The sequence below is a fragment of the Sapajus apella genome, unplaced genomic scaffold, assembly GCF_009761245.1.
Source record: "Sapajus apella isolate SASKATOON/1434 unplaced genomic scaffold, GSC_monkey_1.0 scaffold10, whole genome shotgun sequence".
NCBI classification, from domain to species: Eukaryota; Metazoa; Chordata; class Mammalia; order Primates; family Cebidae; genus Sapajus; species Sapajus apella.
In genome coordinates, this window is record NW_022436950.1 from 40,154,606 (window position 1) to 40,179,421 (window position 24,816).

Sequence of the window (24,816 nt, forward strand, 5' to 3'; positions counted from 1 at the left end):
CAATTAGAGAAACATTTGCCTACCGAGAGAACACCTCCTATGTATTAGACCCTTGGCTTCTCTTACAGCCATTAAAATGGTAGTGGCGTATTTTAAAATTTGGTTTGCAGCTTTTAAATATGACATTTCCAAAAAATGTCAATCAAGGAACTGTCAGAATATCTTTGAGTGTCAAACATCTGAAACCATGGTGCATTATTAGGTTTAACAAAGTATATATGAAAATGTCCCTGATATGTATATGAATATTGAAAGTAAATTTATTAAAATATTCTTAAGGGAACAAAAAACGCCAGAATCTTCAAAACAAAAGCAGTTGCCACTTCTACCACTTATAGCCATAGTGCTTCTATGTCTTGTAGTTTCTTAGCAAATTACTGCAAAATCAGGTTAGTTGGAACGTGAATAAAAATGTGTAACATAAATGAATACACGTTTGCTTTCATAATATTAAGATATGGCAACGTTTTCTTTGATAATCTACATGCCATCATAATATTGCCCTTAAGATTAAGTATTATGTAACCCTAAATTGTAGGAAACACAGTATGCCTGGAGGACAATTCTAGAATGTATAACTGGGAGCATGCAGTTGATAGAGTTTTCAGGGTATTGAGCCCAGTGATGGAGTACCTGGAAAGCCAGGTCCTCAGAAAAACCTATTGCAACATCTTAGTTCCCATCTGAAAAGAATACATGTAATTAAGTAGGATGTGAAATATGTGAGGCAACTGGTATTCTTAGATCTGGATGCAGAAACATGGGCTAAACATAAGTTATGAATAGCATCTGCTAGAATGTAGCAAAGTATGTTTAAAAGAGTATACTTTTTTCACCTGTGTCTTTGATTATTGAAGATATTTTAGGGGGACAAATGCTAGGGGGAAATCTCTTTATGCAAATGTATTTCTGAATAGAAAAGAGGAAAAAGAGAAGCTTGTTTGCGTTAACTGCCAAAATTAGTTTTTTAATTTAAAACTCTTTTAGAAAATGATTAAACTTAGAACAACAATAAGAAAATATGTACTGGATGAATTAGCTTTTAATGAGTGACAGAAGTTTAGAACCAACCCCAAATAATTTCTCATCACACTTTTCTTTCTCATTTGTCTTATTTCTCCATGTAATAGTTTTAAATGGCACTCTTATGAAATAAATAACTAAATGCCAACCACATTTTTTAAAATATATCCTGACCAGTATTTTGGCTGTTTTACAGAAGAACTGGAATTCTGAAAATTAAATAAAGGTTTCTGAAATGCCAACTTCAGAAAGTTTTATTTAATTTTGTTCTCTCCCTGTCTCTCCATTTTTTTTCAATAAGGTCTTTATTAATTTAGTCTAGTTACTTAGTGCTTATATTAAATAATCTAATAAAAGTCAGGGTTGTAACATAACATTTCCCAAATGTGAAGCAGCATCTATTACATGAGACAAAATCTTTATGCCGCAAAATTGTAAAAGCCATGTATAGAATTACAAGGCACCAAATGGTACTGTATATATTCTAAAATAAAACATTTCTGTAGTGTAATGGGGTAGTCAGCTCAAAAAAAAAAAAAAGGCAACTGTATCACTATACTTTATTCAGAAAGTGCTCTAAAATTAATTTTGATTTTTAAATGCTAATACGCTTCTTGATAATTTCCTCTGAAAGATGTAAATATGATTTAAATATAAAGGTTAGTATTTTTAAATAGTAAAAACTACTTTCTTTGTGTTTGTCAGTATTACTGGAACTTACAAATAGGGAAGTTATTTGTGGGGATGGGAAACTGTTGCGTGTGTGTGCGCGTACACACTTGTATCTCTTTGATTTTTAGATAAATTCATATGACAGTATAGCCTCAGTGTTTATTTTGAATCATTGAATTATTTATTTTTGTCTGGTGTTTCCTTTTGTATTGTTATAAATGCAGGATTAAATATATTGTAGGCTCCCAGACAAGTATGTTGTTAGGTTTCATTAATTTGTGTAAGTTATAAAGGCACTTGAATCATGTAAGATGCCTCAAAAATGCTGTTTCATTTTCCACTTACTTTTTTTTTGATAAGACATATGACTCAATCATTTTCCACTTACTTTTACCCCAATGGAGGCCATTTGAAATATATATAGCGAGTTCTTAAAATCAAAGCAGAAGGTATAGAAGAGTTAGGCTTATTCCAGTAAGTTGTATTGAGGTACTGCTAAACATGCATTAAAAAGGAAACTGAGTATACTTCAAAAACCATTTGTGTTTTGCCTTTTTTTCTTTTTCCTTATTGAAAAGTCATTCCCACCACAGGTTTAGCAATAATAACTACAATTTATGTCTTTTTGCTGCTGCAATTTGATGATATACCATAGTCAGGCCACAGGTTAGAAACACAGGCTGAATTATTATATACTGCTGGGTAGTGATTTCCTGTGAACTGATTTATGGATAAATAATTCTATGTTCTTATTATATAGGATAGACAGTTTTTAATTTCTTTAACAAAGCATAGCTGAACAACAGAAAATTATATGCTATAGCATAAGAACACAACCACTCTGAGGAGGATAAACAGATGCAATCAATGTCATGAGTTCTCCTGTTTTTACAAGGGGCCTCATCGGCAGTTGGTATTGTGGAAATAATACGGAGAACCAGAAGCCCCAAGGCTTAGTTCTTCTGAGGCTGGGGTTTTTATTGACACTCTTTTGCTGAGATCTTTTCCAGGGAGTTATGAGATATATAAACCCCAGCCTTTAGATATTAAAGCTAATGTCTCATTTTTTTTCTCAGTCTGAGTTTTCATTTTACTTTAAAAATTAATGTTAAAATGCACCTGGCATAGCAGAAGATTATCCATTAAGCTGAATTGTAAGAATACTACTGGTATCTTGCTGGGTTGCTTATATTTGTTTCACAGATTGATTTGCGGACTTTATCCTGCAGCATACCCTATATATATTTTATCAGCATCTATTTACATGTCACTGCAAACTGTGAGAATTGTTCTCATGTACTTCACAGGCGGTCTGTTGTAGGCCTTCGTGAAGTAAATATTTCTCATATTTGAGGTACAGGGGTAGAAGCTATCATCTTGGTTTATTTTAGGAGTGGTTTCACTTAGCTGTGTGTTTAGCAATAATAAGCTTCTCTGCTCAATTGTGAGCTCCGTAATTACAGGGACAGTATATATTAAGGTTATCTTTGCATCTTAGTGACTTATGCTGGAGACACACAAGAAAAATTTGTTGAATGAATGAATGTTTCATGCTTTATATAAACCCTTCTAATGGTTCACTGATTATATTGTTATCACATTTTATTTTATCCTAAGATGTGATTGACTTTCTAAAAGCTTGAATCAAATATTGATCAACTATAGTGTGTATTATCATCACTCTTTTGTTTTTATATAATTAGAGGCAAATAATACTAAAAAGACGAATTATGCATTTACTGAGAAGAGTAATTGGTTTATTTGACGTAGATTAATACCAAAATCATGTGAACACAACTATTGATATTTCCTTTTCTGAAATGTCAGCTCTTTAACTCTGGCAGAATACTGCATTGAGAAAATAAAAAACTGGTTTCCATTATTGTATCTTTTTAATTTTAGACAAAAATTGCCTCCATTCCCAATCTAATTTTATATCACTAATGGGAAATTTACCTACAATTGCATTTTGTTATTTGGTCTGTACACATTACACATTGAGTGGATCGGTACTCTATATTTTAGTGAACAGATTTGTCTAGATACAAAGTTTTATACTGTGCTCAATTCAACCATGTTAACATTTGTATGAATTTCAACCCCAAAATAAAGGCCCACAATCTATGACTCAAAGACCTTGAAACAGCATCTGTAATAGTCTTACACCAAGCATTTTCTAAACATTTGCAGATGATAAATTCTTTGTAAATAATAAAGATGATTGGTAAACAACGTTTATGTCTGAAATGGCACTGTTGTGGGAAACGATTTATTTCCAGAGAAGTCCCAAGTGTAACTGGCTCTTCAGTCTTCCGGGCCTGTGATGTCACCTGTTGCTCAATGGTCTCATTTATTCATTGGTTTAACATTAAATGTCCAGATACTGCCTGATGTGTTGACTGCGGATGAGCTCTGGCTCTCCTCTTCAGGGGCCCATTGTGTGGCTGGGCACTTGCATGTGGGTACATCCTCAGGGCAGTAGTAGCAGAGCTGAGTAGAAAGGATATTGGGCCAGTAGTTCAAAAACTTGCAAAATGAAGCCTGGGGTCTAGTCCTGCTTTTTATACACTTATATCCTTGAAAAGTCATTCTCCTTTGATCTTCAGCATACTTCCAGGTAGAATGCTGAGTTCAGGCTGTTTTCATAAGGATAAAATAAGGGTTGTATAAAACACTGTGCAAAGTGTAAAGTAACATATAAGGATCTTGTGATTAAATAAGTTTCTTATAAGATGTACAAACCAACCAAGAATGTTTACTGTATAGTGTTATACAGAAAGGATTACTTCAGGTGGGTTATCAGGATTGGAATTATTCCCATGGCAGAATTTCAAGAATAATATAGACAGTTTCTAGAAGTAAATATTGGGGATCAGTACTCTATAGATGGAGTGAGAGTGTGACAAATTTTCAGAGGAAAAATGGAAATTGCCATGCACTGAGCATCTGTGTGCCTGGCTGAACTCAAGGGTGTGTGTCTGTGTGCATGTGCATATGCACATGTATGAAATATTTCCTAATGTAATCATCACTAGTTTTTTTTCATTTTTTCATATTGTGGTTATAAAACTTATTTATAGAATGTGAATGTTGGGAATAACATCTGTATACTTAAGTTATGCCATTATTATTGGCATTTCTCTAGTATTGCAGTATTATTCCCAAAGGTCACATGACTTGTTCTTTCTTCTTTGTCCTTGTTCACTACACTGGAGTGATTGGTGGTGTCTGCATCCTTCTTAGAAGCCAGGAAGAGGCTGTTACAGTTGTAACTAGACATACCTCCCTGAATTATTTTAGTTCTTTTTTCTCCCCTTGGAATCCTTGCCCTTTTTAATCCACCTGCAGTCCAGTACAGGTTGAGCATCTCAAATCTGCAAATCCAAAATCTGAAATGTTTAAAAATCTGAGATCTTTTGAGTACCAACATGAAACTCAAAGGAAATGATCATTCGAGCATTTCTGATTTTGGATTTTTGGATTTGGGATGCTTATCTAGTAGGTGTAACTACTTCAAAATCAACTACTTCAAAATCTGAATGAATCCAAAATCTGAATTACTTCTGGTTCTCCATGGAATTTAGATAAGGAATACTCAACCCGTATGAAGTAATCTCTGGAAACTTTGCTTTATTGTTGTTATGTCTACACTAAGAAACTTACAAGGATCTATTTTCCCTTAACTTTTATGGAGCACTTATTATGTAGCAGTCCCGGTGCTAAAGTCTCCTTTTCATGTAAAATCTCATGATAACCCTAAAGGGTAGGCATTGTTCTTATCCCCATTTTACAGATACGGAATTGGACACATGGAGAGACTAAACAGTTTGCCCAAAGTCTCACAAGCAGAGGAAGATGGAGATAAACTCAGGCTTTTGACTCCAGACCTTACTCCTAACCTCTGTCCTAGACAGTGTGCTACTGATTCAGGCATCCATGGCCTCCTGAAACCTAGAACCTGTCTTTTCTTCTAGTTTGCCTCTCGTTTGAGCCAGTGTGATAACAAGAAGAGTGAGAGCCTGGTCTTTGAAGTGAATCTGAGCTCTGCTACTTGCTAGTAATATTACCTTGGCTACTTAAGATAACCCATCCCTTCTGAATCTCCAGTTTCTCATGGAGGGAGGTGAAACTAGATATCCATGGGTAAAGAACTGATGGAGAAATTGGAGGTACATCTATAGTAGGTTTGGTGGTACAGAAAATAAGAGATGGAAGGAACAGAGAGAATGTCATAGTGTTTTTGTTTGTTTTAAAGTAGGAGAGGGCTGGGTGCAGTGGCTCATGCCTGTAATCCCAGTACTTTGGGAGGCTGAAGTGGGCAGATTGCTTGAGCCCAGGAGTTCGAGACCAGGCTGGCCAACATGGTGAAACCCTGTCTCTATAAAAGTACAAAAATTAGCCAGGCATAGTGGCACATACCTGTAGTCCCAGCTACTTGAGAGGCTGAGGTGGGAGGTTGGCTTGAGCGTGGGAGGCAGAGGTTTCAATGAGCTGAGATGTCACTGCTACACTTCAGCTTGGATGACAGAGCCAGACCCTGTGTCAGAAAAAAAAAAAAGAAAAGAAAATTAGAGGATATCTGAATCTACTTATAGGTAAAAATAAAAAAGCCACTGAGGAGCAAGGATGGAAGAAATTAATGGGGAAGTGGTGGGAATAGAAGATGGGACATATCGATGTATACTCCTCCTTTGTGATTAAAAACAAGTTTTTTGTAGACATATGATTGAAAGCTAATATAATCATAAAAATATTTTGAGTCAATATATTTTGAAATAAACTGACTATATCTTTAAGGCACATTAAACAGGTCACAGTAATGACTAAACAGTTTTTGAGATTAAATTATATTCAGGCTTTTTACTAATTCTTTTACATTTAATCTGCACCGTATTCTTGTAAGATCAGTACTTTTATTGTTCCAGTTTACAGATGAGAGGATTGAGGTATGGAGAATTTTAAGTAACTTGCTAGGGTTACATAATTAGTAGGTGGCAGAGCCAGGATGTGAACAGAGGCAATTTAACTTGGAAGCCTGCATTCTTAGTCACTATGGTATACTGCTTCCCAATTTGATTTCCTCAATTAACACTTAACTACTATTCCAAGTAATATTTTTGTCTATTTTATATCAGGGAAGGAGGACTGTTCTAAGAAATGTGTTTCCAAAGAGGATTGATACAGTACATTAGACAGAGAACCTGTTTGGAGGAAAGGCTCATTAAGAGTTACTCTAAGCCCCTACCTGGCTGGAACAGAGTGGCCTTCTGGCCATAGTTGTCCTAGCAGATCTTGCACGTGCAGACCCTGGTAAATAGCTGGGCAGAGACCATGACTTCTTGGACTGTGAAAGTTAGTTAATAGGGTACAAAAAAGAAAAAGCATACATTTCCCATTGCCTGGGAAAATAACATGTGCCAACAGCTCTCTTCCAAGATATAGAAACCAACCTGTAGCAGCTGCTCTATGTGGAGGTATTAAGTATTGTGAAAACACCTGTGTGTGTCTAATTCCAGCCCAAACAAGTCTTCCGGCTCATCAAGGTGTGGTAATAATTTACCTACATGGAGATTCTATTTCCAGTAGAATGAGTTGTCTATGTTTTCCTATAGAAATTTCTCTCCCTCCCCTCTCTAAAAAATTGAGGTATAATTTACATACAAAAAATGTATGCATAATAAGTGATTAGTGTGATAAATTTTGACAATTTGTATAACCATGCAACCACCATGCCAAACAAGAAAATCCCCTTATGTCCCTGTCTATGCAGTGCCCCTTTCTGTCCCTCTGACTTCTGTCCCCATTAGATTAGTCTTGCCTGTTCTTGTATTTCATATAAATGAAATCATACAGATATATTCTGTTGTGTCTGGCTGCAGTGTGGTGTATTCTTACAATGGAACACTTCTTTACAATAAAAAGGAATCAACTACTGACACTACAACAGCTTGAATGAATCTCCTATAGAGCTGTGCATTGAAGTTTGTAGAGTTCTTTTTTTTTTTTATATTACTTGCATAGTCTTAGTAACCAAAATGACCCACAAAATCTGCCTCTTTTACTTGCCTATCATAGTGCGTAATTATCAACTTCATTCTCCCCCCCGCCCCGCCCATTCTCTCCTATATTATCTGTGTGCCTTTAGAATGCAGTCAATTTATATTCAACTTATGGGTGATCACGATAATGACTTTTGAAAGGAATTTAAAATTGTAGAATGATTTTTTAAAAAGGAAATAAGTTAGACATGTTACATGGTTTCGTTTTAGTATTTGCAAATGTCAGGAGTAAAAGAAGCAAGGAAGCAGACCCACTCTCTCGTGGGTGGCTGTCCAGTGGGTCCTGGATGTTCATTTCATGACTACTACATGCTGCGTGCTGTGCACTTTTCATTGTCATGAGAGAGAATGTTAAGAAAACTATCCCCGCAAGAAAACAGCTTTTCTTGGCAAGTGAAATATGACTTAAGGAGCCAGAACTGGAGACATACGGTACTATGAATGAGAGCTGTGTTACTTTATTGGATCTGAGTCCAGGCACTATTTATACTGCAGCATATTCAGCACCAGATTGTTAAATCTTAATACTGAAACAGTGTATCATTTTAATATTTTTGTTCTGTTTATTCCCTGTTTTCAAGCATTATGTCAAGCATTGCGCATTCATTTATTTCGTCTTGGACAGGACGTGCCCTGACCAGAAAGTTCATTTCCTATTGTTGGAATTTTGCCCCATAGCTATCATTTTGTGAAGCTTTAAAAGTTCACTTGGGTACACAGGTGTTTTCTCTCTTTGATGATTTTTTTTTTTTTAAGAATAGTGTAGTTGGACTCACCTGTATTGTTAAAAATAAAAATAAAAATGCTGTTTTATCACTAAAACATCACTGCTTTTTATGTGTGACAATTTCTGACAACCTGGAGACCACTGGATTTTTCATCGCATACAAATAAAATTTTTGTTACCCTGTATCATATGTGAAATGGGTTCCTCTATTTTTCTTCATCAATGTTTTGTGTGCCCTGTGCACCACATAAAATGAGCCTATCTATGAATAAGTTAGCATTTTCACCATATGTTGCTGAAACCATCCCATGAATCTTCCTCTAACAAGGGTATTCCTAAAATTACTGCTCTACGTAGCCCAAATTTGAAAAGGATTTTTATTATTTTTTCATTGTTATGCATGTTTACCATATGCAGCAGGAAATCCACAGGCAAAAAGTGCTATTGTCACTCTCAAAAGAGCTGAGAAATAAAAAAAAAAAAAAAAAAAGAAAGGAAGTTGAGGGCATCTTTGCTATTTCTGATCTGTGGTCAATGACCATGGTATGGCATTTGGCCTGGGAAAGCAACCCCACTGCCTGGTGAAACACGAATATGGGAGCGAACTCTAACTGCTTCATGAGCTCCAAATGCTATTCGCACTGGGAATCACACCACAGTCAGGATGTAACTGCGTGCTGAGCCCACACACAGGAATTTTCTTGTACAATTCAAGACTGAATCTTATATTTACTTAAGGCTTACTTTTTTTTTTTTTTGGTCTATGAAATCAGCAGTCCTGTATATTTAGCATCAGACTTAAGTTAGAATGTGAAACAATTCTAGGGTGGAAGGAAGTATCCGTATGGTTTTCTAAGTAATTTAAGAAACAGGAAAACATAAAAGAACTGATTGTCTGTGATTAAACCTCATTCTTTCATTCCCATCTTCCTGTATAGTTAACTAACTCAATTGTCAGCCAGAAAGAAACAGCTTATTGCACCGGGTTGTAAAATATCTGAGAGGGCCTTGAACATTGATGATTGAATGACCTTCTTAACATTGAACAAACAATGGGAAGGTTTAATAAATAGCAGATATGTGTTTATTATGTTTTTCTTCCCTGTGCAGGAATAATCAAGCTGGGAAGGTGGAACCCTCTCCCCCTCAGTTATGTGACAGATGCACCTGACGCGACAGTGGCCGACATGCTACAAGATGTCTATCATGTTGTGACGTTGAAAATCCAATTACAAAGGTGGGTGTTTCTGAACATCTGCCTTTCCTTACTCTCAGAGCTGCTCTGTCAATCATAGATTCACTGCAAAGATCAGCTTGTCCTGTCTTTATTAATTTCTAGGCATTGGACAAAATGAAAAGAAGGAGAGAGAGGAAGGAAGGAGGGCCCTTCCCCAGGTGTCTTTATAGTCACATTCCAACTGCTTTATGCTTTGTTTTCAGAAGCTGTGAAGTGGTAACCTAGGGGCAACTTGACAAATCATTAAAAATCTATACCCCTTAAAAGAAACTTCACACAGCCCCTATTCAATGGGTCCGCTAGGCCTGCTTAAATGTGTAGCACATATAGTATCACACACACACACACACACACACACACACACACGAAGGGAGAGTTTTATTCTTGGAGATCTTTATACACACACACACACACACACACACACACACACACACACACGAAGGGGGAGTTTTATTCTTGGAGATCTTTATTTTCTGTTTCCAAGGGCCACATCAAACACACACACACAGACACACACACACACACACACACACACACACACACACACACACACACACACACACACCCCAGAACAAGATATGCCTCTAAAGAACTGGAGGTTCTTTGCAGTCTTTTATTGTAAAGTGCCTTCTAGGTGTGATTTACGGAATGTTGTCCTTTAGTGTAAGTGTTTCGAATTTTCCCCTATTGGGGCATTTATACTTTAAAAATGGACCCCCAGCATCCCCATCTGTGTCTATAAATGGGTGAGGATCTTAAAAGTTATTTTTTTGGTTCAGAAAGTTAAAACTCTGAGCCATCCTATGGGGGTGAGGGTGGACCTTCAAACTGCAAATCTGATGGGGAATGTTTGCTGACATTTAATCTTAGTCATGCCCAATAATTACATTTGTATTGGGGAAGTTTATGACCACACTGCCATGCCATTTCCATCAGCACATTGCAAAAATAATATTTTATAAAAATAGCATTTCTTGTATTGAAAGTGACTATTTTTCTTAGATGAATGGGATGACAAATTTAAAAGAGACCCCTTGGGCTCCAGCAAAGTCTTGGAGAAGCAGTTTTACTTCCCTTCCCTCACTTAGACCCCATCCTTCAGCATTTCTTCTGAAGTACACACAAGACCCAAGAGCGACTGCTGCGCTGTCTCCTCTTCAGTCAGGGGCCCTGGTTGAGGTTTGTGTATTGTTCATTCTTGCTCTGTTTTGCAGTTGTTCAAAGTTGGAAGACTTGCCTGCGGAGCAGTGGAACCATGCCACAGTCCGCAATGCCTTAAAGGAACTGCTCAAAGAGATGAACCAGAGCACATTAGCCAAAGAATGCCCTCTCTCCCAGGTCGGTATCTCCAGGTGGGGTCTGGGAAACAGAGGAAGCCAATGGTAGACTCTCTAGCAGGAGGGTTCCTTCTGCTTCCATAGCTGTCTTCTCTGTCTTTTATTTATAGACTTACACTGCATTTGAGGTGTAAAAAATGTAAAGCTTATGTTGCTTCTGGTTGTAGAACAGAAGTTACCACTCATTGGGCGGGCGTGGGGTAGCTCATGCCTGTAGTTCCAGCACTTTGGGAGGCCAAAGCAGGCTGATTGCTTGAGCTCAGATGTTCGAAACAGTGTGGGCAACATGGCGAAACCCCGTCTCTACAAAGAATACAAAAATTAGCTGGGCATGGTGGTATATGCCTGTAGTCCCAGCTACTTGGGAGGCTGAGGTGGGAGGATTGCCTGAGCCTGGGAGGTGAAGGTTGCAGTGAGCCAAGATCGCGCCACTGCGCTCTAACCTGGGTGACAGAGCAAGACCCTGGGTCTCAAAAAAGAAAAACGTTATTATTTATTGAGACTTTTGGGGTAAGGAGACAGTATTAAAACATTTTATGCATATGGGCCAGGCTCGGTGGCTCACACCTGTAATCCCTGCACTTTGGGAGGCCAAGGCCAGGGAATTCCTTGAGCCCTGGAGTTTGAGACTAGCCTGGGCAACATAGCAAGATAGCAAGACTCCGTCCCTAAAATAAAAAAATTTTAAAAATTAAAATAAACATTTCACATATACAGTCATTAATTTCTCACATATTTCATCAGAGATAGAGACCAGTGTCTCCATTTTATAGATCAAGAAGTAGAAGTTTAGAGAAGCACTTGTAGTCACTGCCTAAGCATACTAGTTGGCTAAGTGGCAGGTTGAGATGCTACTCCCGACATCCCCTTTCAAAGTGGATGCTCCAGATTGTTGTTTTACTTGGTCAGTTGAATGAGTCAGCCATGCTGAACCCATCTATGCATGAGTTATTGGCCCTTTTGCCTATCTGGTGTAGAGAGGTGATCTTCACATCATATACATTTATGGAGGTTTTGTAGTGAATTCACCACATGAAAATGCATCATGAGAAAAAGCGATACTCCATTTTTTAGTGAATGTACCATCAACTAATACAAGCCATGACAATGAGATTGAGAGGATCAGAAGAAGAGCAGTGGAGGAAAGGGCTGCTTTTTCCATTTGTGTTCATGGGCTGGGACCCTACTTTTTTCTACTGATGAGGTAATATTTTTGCCTATGGTGGCTTAGGGCTGCTGTAGAAATGAACTCAGATTGACATATTATTTGAAGCTTTGAATGAAACCTTATTTCCTGGTTGAGCTGCTACACATGATTTAGGACAATGTCTGTTAAGTTTGAGGGAAAATGATGGGAAACCTATTGCAGAAACTTGCTGTGCCATGAGCTTTGTTCCAGACTGTAAGAGAGTCTCTGGAACATAGGAGGAAGGCTATTGGTTAAGAGCATGTATCCTGGAATCAGAGCTGGATTCATGTCCTGGTTGACAAGCCTCTATAACCTTACCTTTATGAGCTCCCTCCTTTTTTGTTAGTAAGTAGTAATGGTTCTGAGTTATATGAAGAGGAATCAATGATTGGAAATCACACAAAATGTTTGGCCTAATGCCTGGCATTCAATTATGCATATAAACAGTATCAGCTATTATTATTGAGAGGTGATGTGAGCTGAATGTGTGTGTGTGTGTGTGTGTGTGTGTGTGTGTGTGTCCTTTAGAGTGTTTTGGAATTTGTATCCTCTCAAGCAAAGTATGCTATTAATATTTTTGCTTCCAAAAAAATCAAGAAGGCATGCATTCACATATAGGCAGTTAGATAGAATAGGACATTATTCTGACCTATGTTTAGGACTTTTCACACAGGCCATTTTAATACCTACCTGTAGCTATGTATGTAGGTGTTAAAGCCTGTTGCATACAAAGTTATAAAATGCATATTTTGATTATGCTGGTGATACAGAGGAACTGGATAAAGAACAAGTTAGGAAAAGCTATCAATAATTTTCCCTGAATTTCTCAATCATTCACAATTAATTTTCTCTTGCATTCACATGGAAGTCAAAATGGGCTTTGCCTGAAAGTGGGCAAAGCCTCTGACTTGATATTACCAGTTCAGAATTTTATCTAGGGCTTCTGAGGCATGCGGAAGTTTGGCCCAAACTGTTGTGTCATGACAGTCATGTTTGGTTATAACTACAAGTATAACTAGAGAGGCAACATGAGTGGGGAGAATCCAGATCAGGAGCCGAGAGCCCTGGGCTCTAATCTCAGTTATTTTATGCCAGATATGTTATCCTGGGCAAATCCATCCACTTCTCAGAGTCTTGTTAAACTCATCTGTAAGCTGGGCATCACGGTATCGGCGTATTTCACATAGTTCTCAGGGTTGTCTTGACGTTCAAATGAGATCATCTTTACGCCTATCATAAAAACCTCTCTCCCCCTCCACTGTCTGCTCTCATGGTTTACCCACGTGGTTGCCTGACCTAAACAGTTCCTTCTCCTTCATTCTTCTGTTTTATCCTATGGTTTCTACCACTTCTCCGTCTAAAATATTTTTCTCCTGTGCCACTGCCTTGTTTATCCTTTCATAACCTATCATCTAAATTATTTCCCATCTTCTTGCCTGATGACTTTTCTCCTGCTGCCTGATTCTCCTGTGTTCCTTGTTTATAATCCCCCAGTGACTCCCCCTACCCAGACTATAAGAAGTAGGACTCCATAGCATAAGACCATCAGGTTGACACTGTTCAGCCTTATTTTTCACTAGAGCTAACTTCTCGCCTCTTCCTGTGCTCATCCTGTATTCCAAACACATGAAATTAATTATTCTGAAATGTTTACCATTGCTCAGACTTTACCAAATATCTCTTGAGAGTGGGAGCAACCGAACTAGTATAGCATTACAAATCTAACAAAGCCACCTTCTGTGTTATCTTAAAAATTAATGCCAAGTTTGTATTCTAGTCCATATACCTATGTGTTTTTGTTTTTGTTTTTTGTTTTTGTTTGAGATGGAGTCTTGCTCTGTTGCCCAGGCCGGAGTGCAGTGGCATGATCTTGGCTCACTGCAACCTCTGCCTCCCAGGTTCAAGAGATTCTTCTGCCTCAGCCTCCTGAGTAGCTGGGACTACAGGCACATACCACCATGCCCAGCTAATTTTCTGTATTTTTAGTAGAGATGGGGTTTCATTGTGTTACCCAAGATGGTCTCAATCTCCTGACCTCATGATCCATTCTCCTCGGCCTCCCAAAGTCCTGGGATTACAGGTGTGAGCCACCACGCCTGATCCCTGTGTTTTAAATATTTTTTAAATGCCATAAAATTATTTTACCTGTTAAGTTAGTCATCTCCTTCTTTCCACATGAGACTGGTTCTTCAGAAAGATGTACCTTGTTAATCTCTGGCTTTGGAAGCCCCTGCACACAAACCTGGTGACTCTAGAATCCTTCAGTTTGACACTTGTTTGCTTTTGCACACGATCTCACCTGGCTAGAATGTACTACTCTTTTCTACTTGATGAAATTATCTTTCAGATTCCAGCTGGAAAGTTACCGCTAGTGAAGTGCCTCAACCTTCTGGTTGAAGTAGTTGCTTCATCTGCTCTTAGTAGCCTTTTGTAAATACCCCTGTCACAGCACTTAGCCTGTTGTCATTGTAACTTGTCAGTTTCCATCACTAGCTGGACTGTCCACAATAACAGAGGCCACCTCTTATTGATTTTTGTGCCATCACCATTCAGCATAATGTATATTTTGCATGTAGTTGTTACTATAATGCAGGATAATTGGATAATTACATATTATGTAATTATATATATGTTTATATATATAATTATATACATGTCATATAATTATAATGCAGGATCCTATAATGCAGGATAACCTTTTGGCAGTACTTCTTTGTGGTGGGGGCTGTCCTTGCATTGCAGCATCCCCATCCGTTACCCACTAGATGCCAGTAGCATGCCACTATACCCCTGCCCCCAGTTGTGACAACCAAAATGTCTCCATTGGACATTGCTAAAGGTCCCATGGCAGGAGCAATACAACTCTCAGTTAACCACTCCCCTGATGTGCTTAATGAATTAAGTATAAAAATGTTTCAGAAAATATAGTTTTCTTAGTATGTAAAGTTAAAGTTTTATTATTATTACAATGTTCTTGGCAGCTCCAAAACATTTTGAACTAGAAACGTAAACAGAATAATTTGGTGATTGATGCCCAGCACATTTCAGTTAAAGAGGAGCTCAGTTCTGTTGTTTAGATTTCGGGGAGATTCGATTTAGGCTTCTGATACATTGTGTGGTTATGGAAAATCTCACTGGGATAGTTCTTGTCAGCCAGCATGGATATGTAATGTGACCCTGGCATTCATTCTGTGGTCGTTACCCTTAAATATTCCAGATTATTCACTTAAATTGCATAGCTAGATTGTATTTTAGTGTGGAGAAAAGCTTGCCCATTTTGTTGGCGGTTGTCACAGAACAGGTGCATGCAGTTTTTGAAGTTCAGCCTATATAAAGTGAAAAAGAATGCATTTTTGTTCTAAGCAAGGTGAAGCAGTAATCCAACAGTTTACTTCCACTGGCATTCCTGGAGTTCTGATTAAGAATCAGGCACTTTGCAATGGCTGGGGATACAACAATGAAGCTGAGCGGAACTAAATCCCTTTCAATATGGGAAGAAAGAGAGTGAGGCATCCAGTACTACTCACCTTAGGTGAGAAAGTTGACTTGTTGGGTTTTTCAAAAATAGATTCAACTCATGAGTAAAAGATTCCTGTTGTTGAAATAATTGTTCCTTATTACCCCCAAGCCAAACTGTATTAGGTGTTTCTTCACTCGAGTTTGGCAATTTCATAAAGGAATGATTTAGTGGATAGTTCATACTTTCTTGAACACCCCAGTGGTCTGAAGTTCAAAAGAGCAGCCCTGAAGGCAGAAGAAAGGTATGGAGAAGTCCATAAAAGTGCAACAATTGTAGCCTGAGGTATATATATTTAAAACAGGGAAGTGATGATTTAGCCCTTCTCTGTCTGGCCAGATGCTTGGAAAGTACAGATTGTGGTTTTGTGTCTGCGTATTTATTTTTGATTTCACCTTTCAAAGTGTGTTTAAGTGCTGGCACCTTTGCCTTTTCCTCTGATGTCTCTGGGAGTAACCACTTGAAGCCTCTTTGCTCTGTCACTGGCTGTCCTGAGCATCCTAATTTATCAGACCTTAGGCATAGTCCTCCCTTATTAAATGGTCCTTAACTGTTCAAATTAGAAAACATGATTGCATCTTTCTGTGGCTTACTTATTCTTACTTGAGGAGGAGTTGAAAGACCTAAGGTCGGGTTTTGATTGTGAAACCCCAGGTCTTCAGGGTTTTGACCCATTTAAATAAGTAGAGGTACCAGTACCTGCCTTATGCATCTCATAGGTGATCATGATGTTCAAATGGAATGACTAAAGACACAGTCTTGTTAACTGAAAATTGTGGGGCATTTGTTGTTGTTGTTGTTGTTGTTGTTTTTCTTTTTGAGACAGAGTCTTGCTGTGTTGCCCTGGCTGGAGTGCAGTGGCATGATCTCAGCTCACTGCAGCCTCTGCCTCCCGGGCTGATGTGATTCTCCTCCCTCAGCCTCCCAAATAGCTAGGATTATAGGTGAGTGCCACCACGCCCAGCTAATTTTTGTGTTTTTAGTAGAGATAAGATTTCACCATGTTAGCCAGGCTAGTCTTGAGCCCCTGACCCCAAGTGATCCTTCTGTCTTGGCTTCCGAAAGTGCTTGAATTGCAGACATGAGCCACTGCATCCAGCCTGAAAACTGTAATGAAAGAATAGTTTGTAAGTGCGTGCAACTTCCAATGTGCCCCATCTCCTACACATGTTCTCTGTGACTCTCGATATGTTAAAATAATTTTCTATGGTAAAATATACATAACATGAAGCTTACCATTTTAACCGTTTTTAAGCTTACAATTGAGTAGCATTAATTACATTCACAATGTTATGCAACCATCACCCCTGTCTCTTTCCAGAACTTTTTCATTACTCCAAACAGAAAGTCTGTAACCTTTAAGCAACAATTTCCCTTTCTCCTCTCATCCTGACCCCCAGTAGCCTCTATTCTGTATTCTGTCTCTGTGAATTTGCCTATTCTACCTACCTTATGTAAGTGGAATAATAGAACATTTATTTTGTGCTGGTTTGTTTTACTTAGCATGTAGACATGTTTTTGTTGTAGATCTGTCCCATGCTGCTGGTTGAGATTTTGTTGCTAAATATTTGAGGAACAAAATGACTGACTAAAGTTACTGAATTGCAAAGATGTTACTATTACTAGATTTCCAGTGTGACAATGGTAAGGCATTTGTATAGTGTGCCTTTAGAAATAGATTGTAAGATAATTACTTCTGTCATCCTAAGCAAGCCTTACCCATTTCGACTTAACTTATATGTACAACATGCCAAAATAATTGAGTACTGTAGTGAAATCAAGCAGCCAGTTAGGTCAGCAGAAAAAGACAAATTGAGCATGTGCTCATCATACACAGTGGCTGATCAACTGCATGGACCAGAATCATGTTTTAACCAGTTGCCAGCTGTCCGTTTAATTCAGCCTAAGTTCATGCATGTAGAGGGGATGAATCATGTCACGTGTTAACCAGTTGCCAACTGTCTGTTTTAGTTATTTTCATGTGCAGTTGTTTTAGTTTGTGTCCCAACCTCATGAACTCATGTTGAAGAAGGCTCACAAATGACAGCTTGACAATAATTCCTAACCAGGGGATTGCAGTGACCATAAGAAATGATTCCACAATGGGGAGAAAGCTGCCATTTGTTGATTCCACATCTTGTGCTAGGCCTTTTACACAAATCATCTCACAGAATCCTTGCATTCTCTGATGCAGGAGACAATATCCTCAGTCACAGGTGGGGGTGTTGACATTAGACAAGCGAGCCATTCTGCAACAACTTAGGGGAGGAGCTTTCAAATGTAGTGTTTCATACTCCAAAGTTCAGAGGAAGTGTTTCGTTCCTTTAAAATGGCGCAGTTTTCGATTCTGATATTATAGTTCGGAAGTGGGGAGAGGAGAGGTAGTAGAAGGCTGCCAGATGACATTAAATGAATTTTTTTCATGACAAAGTAATTCCTCCAATTCAATTTTTTCCCTTTGCCTAATTGAAGTATCATTATAGTCTCATGTTTAATATATTATTTAGCATCTCACCAAGCAGATTGAAAAGGCTGAAAATGAGCAAAGAATGCACATAACACTCATTGCCTGTCTTTGCTCTCTCTCTCATGTAGACATGGAAGAGGAGGCTAGGGGATGCCACTTCTCCACCCCCAGACAGGGGATTCTCACTGGCAGAATATGTAATTCTTCACTTTGGTTTAAAAATGTTCTTTACAGCAAGTGTATTATGTGTTTTCAGCTTAGCTACTCTTAGTACCACACTGCTGTTCAAACAAATAAATCCCACCAAGCCAGGCAGAATGCAGTGAAGGATATACAGTTTTTATCTTTCTTTCATTTTATTGTGGGAAAAGGGGGTGCTCAGATCTCTGTTTTTCTAAGTGTATCGTACAAATCATTTTAACTTGTGTTTATTATTTTGCTTTTTCCTATTAAGTTTTAAATTGCCTCTAGGTTCCTTAGCTTTCTTTGATTATAAACTTCTTAATTAACTCTTATAAGGGGCCGGAGATCACAACTTCATGTTTTCCTTTTTTTGCTGCTGTTACCTTTTTTTTGTTTTTTCTAAAGTATTGGTGTAGCATTAGCTGTTGAGCATCTGGTAGCTGAGGGAGGTGGTGCTAAATGTTTCCTTCCATTCATTCATTAGTTTCCCTTCTTAAAAGACCCATGAAATACTGGTCCACTAACAGAGTGTCTTCGTGGTCCCTCCCAATGCTATTTGACTTTGGGAAAGATGCTTTTCATTCTGAGCTTCTGGGCCCTCAGTTTCAAAATGAACCATGCTTATTATTATTATTTTTTTAAATTTTAAGACAGGGTTTCACCATGTTAGTCAGGCTGGTCTTGAGCTCCTGACCTCAGGTGATTCACCCGCCTTGGCCTCCAAAGTGCTTGGATTACAGGTGTGAGCCACCATGCCCGGCCATGAACCATGCTTATAAGCATATGTGACATCTATTCTCTGGGCTAGTTAAAAAACAAGCGAGTTAAAAATTTGTTTCAGGAACCTAAAATAAAATTTATTTTTAGATAGGTCAGTCTATCAATCATAAGTATTAAATAACAATATTATAAAATTTATTCTCTTGCAGTTTGGCTTAGAGCAAATTCAAATCTGCTAGTAAACTTTGGAGTAAGTAAAGAAAATTCTAATATAGTTTGATTCCTCAAGTACCTTATTTTATAAAAATTCCAGATATTAATGGCAAACTAAATGTTAAATTGACTACAAATAAGGACACCTAGACTTTATCTCCCATCCAACATCTTTATACTTAAAATTTCATAATTAACTACATCGAAGTCTGAAATTTTCAAAAGTTTCTATAATTAGAAAGACACTTTAAACCTTTTAATTTATCTTAGAACATAATATATTCATAAAATAGCTTTGTCTGTGGCCACTGTTTATGTGGTAGTGTTTATAGTTATGTCTCAAATGGGGACTGCCTCAGTTGCCCATTATATGTATACCTCATCTTTTCTTTTTCACAACCCATCACCATGCAGAGCGATGTGTGCTTAGTAAATGCAAAATCATTTTAATATTAGCCTTAGTAAATCATAGTTCTTCTGTTTAAGTGTTAAAATAGCAATACACATATGTTCTGGGTTATTTGTATTAGCATTGCTTTATATAAACATGGATACTCGTGTTGGTTGGATTCTGGATTGAAAAAGTGAACTCAGATTTTATTCCTTTATCAAAAAGATGTGGATCCTAAAAGTCCAACTGTATGGTTGTTGTAGAATGATTAGAAAACATAAAAGAGCAACACAAACTGCAAAATTTTGTGTATTTTAAAAAGCAAAAAATTGAATTAGATTTTTTTTGGCTGGGTGGTAGGTGGGAAAGATTTTAATCATTACTCATCTCATTCTGCATTAATTGTATCTCATCAGGTTTACGATGCAATTGATTGTAAGATACATCTCTATCGCAGTGATGTTAAAGTATAAAAAGTGGATGAAATATGGAAAACACAAATTCTCTGTGTCCCAGGACCTCTAGAGAACATTGTTTCCTATAGAGTAATAGCACATGCTGGGTTCATGTTAGCCCCGTTCAGCTTTACATATCATTAATTAAGTTTTGATGTTCTAGATATTTAATGGACACTAACATCAATATGACCTTGTAGTATGTGTCCAGAGCATTCTAGTGGAGTCTACTGGTTTAGATTCAGATTATGAGAATTTAACAGTCTAATATAGGGTTAGAAAATATTCATGAAACTGGAATAATCAGACATAACATAGCCTTTCTTTTAAAATATTCTCCGGATATTTTTATATCTTTTGATTCTAAAGTCCTCTGAGGATGGACTATAACAATTCTTATCAGTAAAAACTATTTTGGGTATTAGCTCTGTATAAAGACCTGCAGGGAATTGATATGAATAAAATGTGTCATAAACTCAAAGAGACTTTTCTGGCAATTAAAGATACTCATTATCTAGGAAATTTATTTGATACCATTTTTTTCTCTCAGTTCATAGTTCAAACCTGTTTATTGTCCTGTGATCAGTAGAGGTAAAACTTATTTATAATTATCTGGGACAGAAAACAAATCTGATTGAGTCAGGGAAGCCAATGTCTACTTTATAAATGAGTTGTGTGAAATACAGGACCTGCCAATGGAGCCAGTAGGAGCCCAGATATTTATTTCCTTGCCATTCTGTCTTGTACAGGGTCAATGAAGATACAGCAGGAGCAAGGGCAAAATAGAGAGGCTAGAGAGTGAGGGGAATTTGGATTATCTGGGGCCAGAGTGATGCGGGCTTCTGGGCTTGTAACCTTGTATTATGAACCAGGAAGAATTTAGGAACAGCGCCAGGCAGTAATTAGACACTGTCCATTTTAGTCCACTTTCTAGACCATTTTGCTATACAGGGTTTAACTCCGACTCCTGCCATGGCTGTATATCCTGTGCCTTTCCAGAGGATAAATTCATAGAAACAAGATAGAGAGATGACAAGCACATTTGTGATTATTCACATACACTAGTGTGGCTGATGCATCTATTATTAAGCTGATTTCATGTTAAAAAATTTTATTATTATGACATTTCAGTTTGGCACTTTTAAATTTCATCACTGTCCCTTTTCCTGTGTTAAATTTCAGTGACTCAGATATCCCACATCAGAACTATGTGAGACACGAGGTAGAAAAAAAAAAAAAAAATGAAAGAAACATAGTCACTGTCCTCAAGGGTCTCACAGTCTTAAGAACAGAGAGAATCTCAGCCCAGAGAGGGAGCTAGCTCAGCTAGTTAGGACACAGCTGTACTTGGTCGTTAGTAGCACAAAGCAGAACCCTGCCTCAGGGAGATGAGAATTCCAGTGGTCATCCTATAAGGCAGCAGACAGGGCCCCATAGGTTCTGTGATACACTCTGATGATATTAGCCCTTTGAGTTCCCAGTGCTATGTTGAGACCTTGAGATGAAAAGAATTATCCTTACTATCTTCCCTTAGAGAAAGGAATTGTCATGTGTATATCAGCAACTAGGGAGGGCTAACCATCTGCTATATAGAAAGGGCCAAAGAGGCTTCTGTGAATTGAATTAAGAACCCCCTCCCCCACCAGTACTGCATAGTGATTGAAAAAAGAGGAGTCTGATGTTTTAAATGGGAGTCTGTGAAAGTCTGTCGGCATTTTAACCTCCTGGTAAATAACTTGATTCATTGTTACCCTTTTTCTCTCTACTACTTTGTAGAAATGTCATTAGAAGCTCTAAGATTTCTCTGGCTGTTCTATGTCTGGGGCTAACTTTTTTTTGAGAAAGATGAGATTCCAAGGCAAGATATAAAACCTTACACAGGTCATTTGGATCTCTTGAGTTTATGCCTAAGACAAAATAGAAACCAAGAAATAAAAATCTATGTATAAAACATACACAGTCAATTCAGGTATAAGTTAGCATCTGCCACAAATGTTGGCTCAAACATACTGTATTAACTGCAAACATATATCTGTAGGAAGTTCAATTCAAGGTGTGCAATTATAATTTTAAGTTTTCAGTGCTAAGTCAGGTTATACTACCCTTCTCTTTTAACCCGAATTATTAATACAAACAAATCAGCTGATCGGTTGGGCTGAGGAAGATGAGAACAAGGCACTTAAGCACTCAGAAAGTTTGAGCTTTGGTTCATTTTTTATTGAAACACAGTACAAGTGTTATGTTTAGTTTCCCCTGCTCCAAAATAGCACTGTTAATTTTTTCATTTGGTGAATTTTCACACAAGTGCTAATCACACGTTTCTATAAATTATATTAATTTAACTTATTTTCCTAAATGTTGTTCTGCAGTGTGTAGCACGGATGTTCTCAGATTCTTGGCTGTGTAAGCTTGTTGTAGTTGGAAGCGGGACAGACGCATCTGAAAGGCATTATTTGGATTATGGGTGCTGGAGCATCTGATCTCACCTTTTGCTCTGGTTCCTAAATCACAGCTGTTCCACCTCTTTGCATTTTATCTGTGTGTTCTGTCCCCTCCATTGTTGACATTGCCCCAGGGTTGGCTTTTTGGAGAAAGCACTATCATTGTATAAGTTAAAGGGATGGTAATCATGTTTGATGTTAAATAGCTTAGTTTATGGGAGAGGGACTGTTTTAAGTTTAAAAGACAAAACAGGTTAGCTGGCTATAGCAGGCTATATAGTGCTGTTTCTTGTCCTAAAAAGAAGTATTCATATTTTGAAAAAATAATTATATATTTTTTTTCAGAGTATGATTTCATCCATTGTAAATAGCACATATTATGCCAATGTGTCAGCAACCAAGTGCCAGGAGTTTGGGAGATGGTATAAAAAGTACAAGAAGATTAAAGGTAAACTGACTTTTTTGTTTGTAAAGCCTGTTTTCAGTTTCCGAGGTTCATGAATTGTTGGTTGTTTGGAATTTATGCTCATTTAATATACAACTTATATATTTTTTTACAAAGGTGAGATCTTTAATTTCCTGTCATGAGATCCAAATCGGCTCTCTTAAAACTAAGAAGATATTTGAAGTAAAAGTAAAATTAGTAGCACAGTATGTTAAGTTTATAGTTTTCATAAGTGATACCTGCAAAGACCAAAATCCTTTAGAATGGAAACTTAAAAGCTGTCATTCTTGGTTAAATCAACACTTACATTTCAGGTACTGGTTAACCGATACTGTTACCATATCAGGAAGTATTTGATCAGAAGTGGAGTTTGATGTGTCCGTTTGTCGACGATTCCAGAGCAGTGGTGAAAACATTCAGGCAGACTTGGGTTCAAATCTTTGGCTTCTACTTGCTAGCTGTGGGAGCTTAAGCAGATTATTTAACTTCACCAAGACTCAATTTCCTCATCTGAAAATGGGAAATAGTCAAAGTACTTAGGTCACTGGGTAGATGCGAGGACTAAATAAGACAATACTGGCACAAAGTAACCTCTTGATAGATAATAGTAGAATACTAAACTACTAATAATTAATTGTAGGAGTTGTTCTAGCAGTAATGTATTACATATGGAATTATGTTTGGTCCTAAAAATAAAGTTCTCTTATGTAGTAAATAGCATGCTATTTTAGATCACCTAGACCTTTAAACATGTCAGGACCATTTCAAATATGTTAGTGGTGGAGAAATTCTTTTGTTTTCACTCCACTCAGATACCTGCTTTCTGGATTTCACTCCAGTTACCTATTCAGGCCCCTGAGGGGATTTGGGGAATTTTTTGTAACATTGGTTTGATGGTTCTTCTAGTCCATATTTTGCATAATTATGACATATTTATCACACTTTGTTACATGAATTCCTAGCCTTGCTTACACTGCCCCCATTTGAGGGGCAAATGACAATTTATGGTGGGTAAGTAAAAGTAAAGGATGAATTTATTTGTTTTACTTCTTGGAGGTTTTCTCAGGGGAGACAGGGTGTCAAATTAGTACTTGTTGGCTATTGAATACTTGGGAGCTTCTTTACAAGGTTACCTTTTGAAAAAATGAAGTTTACCTACATTGGCAGCACATTTCTGATCACAAAGGTATGAGAGTATTTTTGCTAAATATACATTTTATAAGGCAAGTCAAAACATTGAGCTACCGGGGAGAAATTAAGTACACTGAAAATTGAATTAAGATCCATTTCTTTTCAACAGATTCTAAAATTCTTAGAACCCGTTAGATTCTGGTTTGGGCAAATGCTTTAGGATATTAATATTCACCCTTGTACAATATAAGATGAATAACTCCTTCTCATTATACAACATCATTATGTGGTTGAGAAGGGTTTCTTTTCTGTAAGTGTTGCCTCCAAGTTTTTCTTTTAAAATAGGATTGTTAAAGTGCTTGAACATATCCTCTTTGAGTAAAAATCAAAAGAATCATGCAGCTTCAAGGTCATTTGTTAGATCCCATTTACTTGCTGTTATAAGAGAAAGTAAGAGACTGTCCTCTTTTAATAGGCTGGTGTGTAATCCCAGATTCAGAAAAAAGATTGGAAACTCTTCACTCTAGTGTTTTCAGAATTGCCACTACAGAATGTGTGTGTGTGTGTGTGTGTGTGTGTGTGTGTGTGTGCAGTCGCACATTAACACTC

General features: G+C 37.5%; 1 protein-coding gene across 5 annotated transcripts in view; it reads left to right on the forward strand.

Annotated features, from left to right (window-relative positions):
• SATB2 (SATB homeobox 2) overlaps nucleotides 1-24,816 on the forward strand; it is a 207,973-nt gene that overhangs the window by 87,877 nt on the left and 95,280 nt on the right. For all 5 annotated transcript variants that reach the window (XM_032278758.1, XM_032278756.1, XM_032278754.1 and 2 more), the window contains 3 exons: nucleotides 9,592-9,718; nucleotides 10,933-11,056; nucleotides 22,977-23,079. In XM_032278758.1, coding sequence (XP_032134649.1) covers nucleotides 9,592-9,718; nucleotides 10,933-11,056; nucleotides 22,977-23,079 — 354 coding nt within the window. The remainder of the gene's footprint in view (nucleotides 1-9,591; nucleotides 9,719-10,932; nucleotides 11,057-22,976; nucleotides 23,080-24,816) is intronic.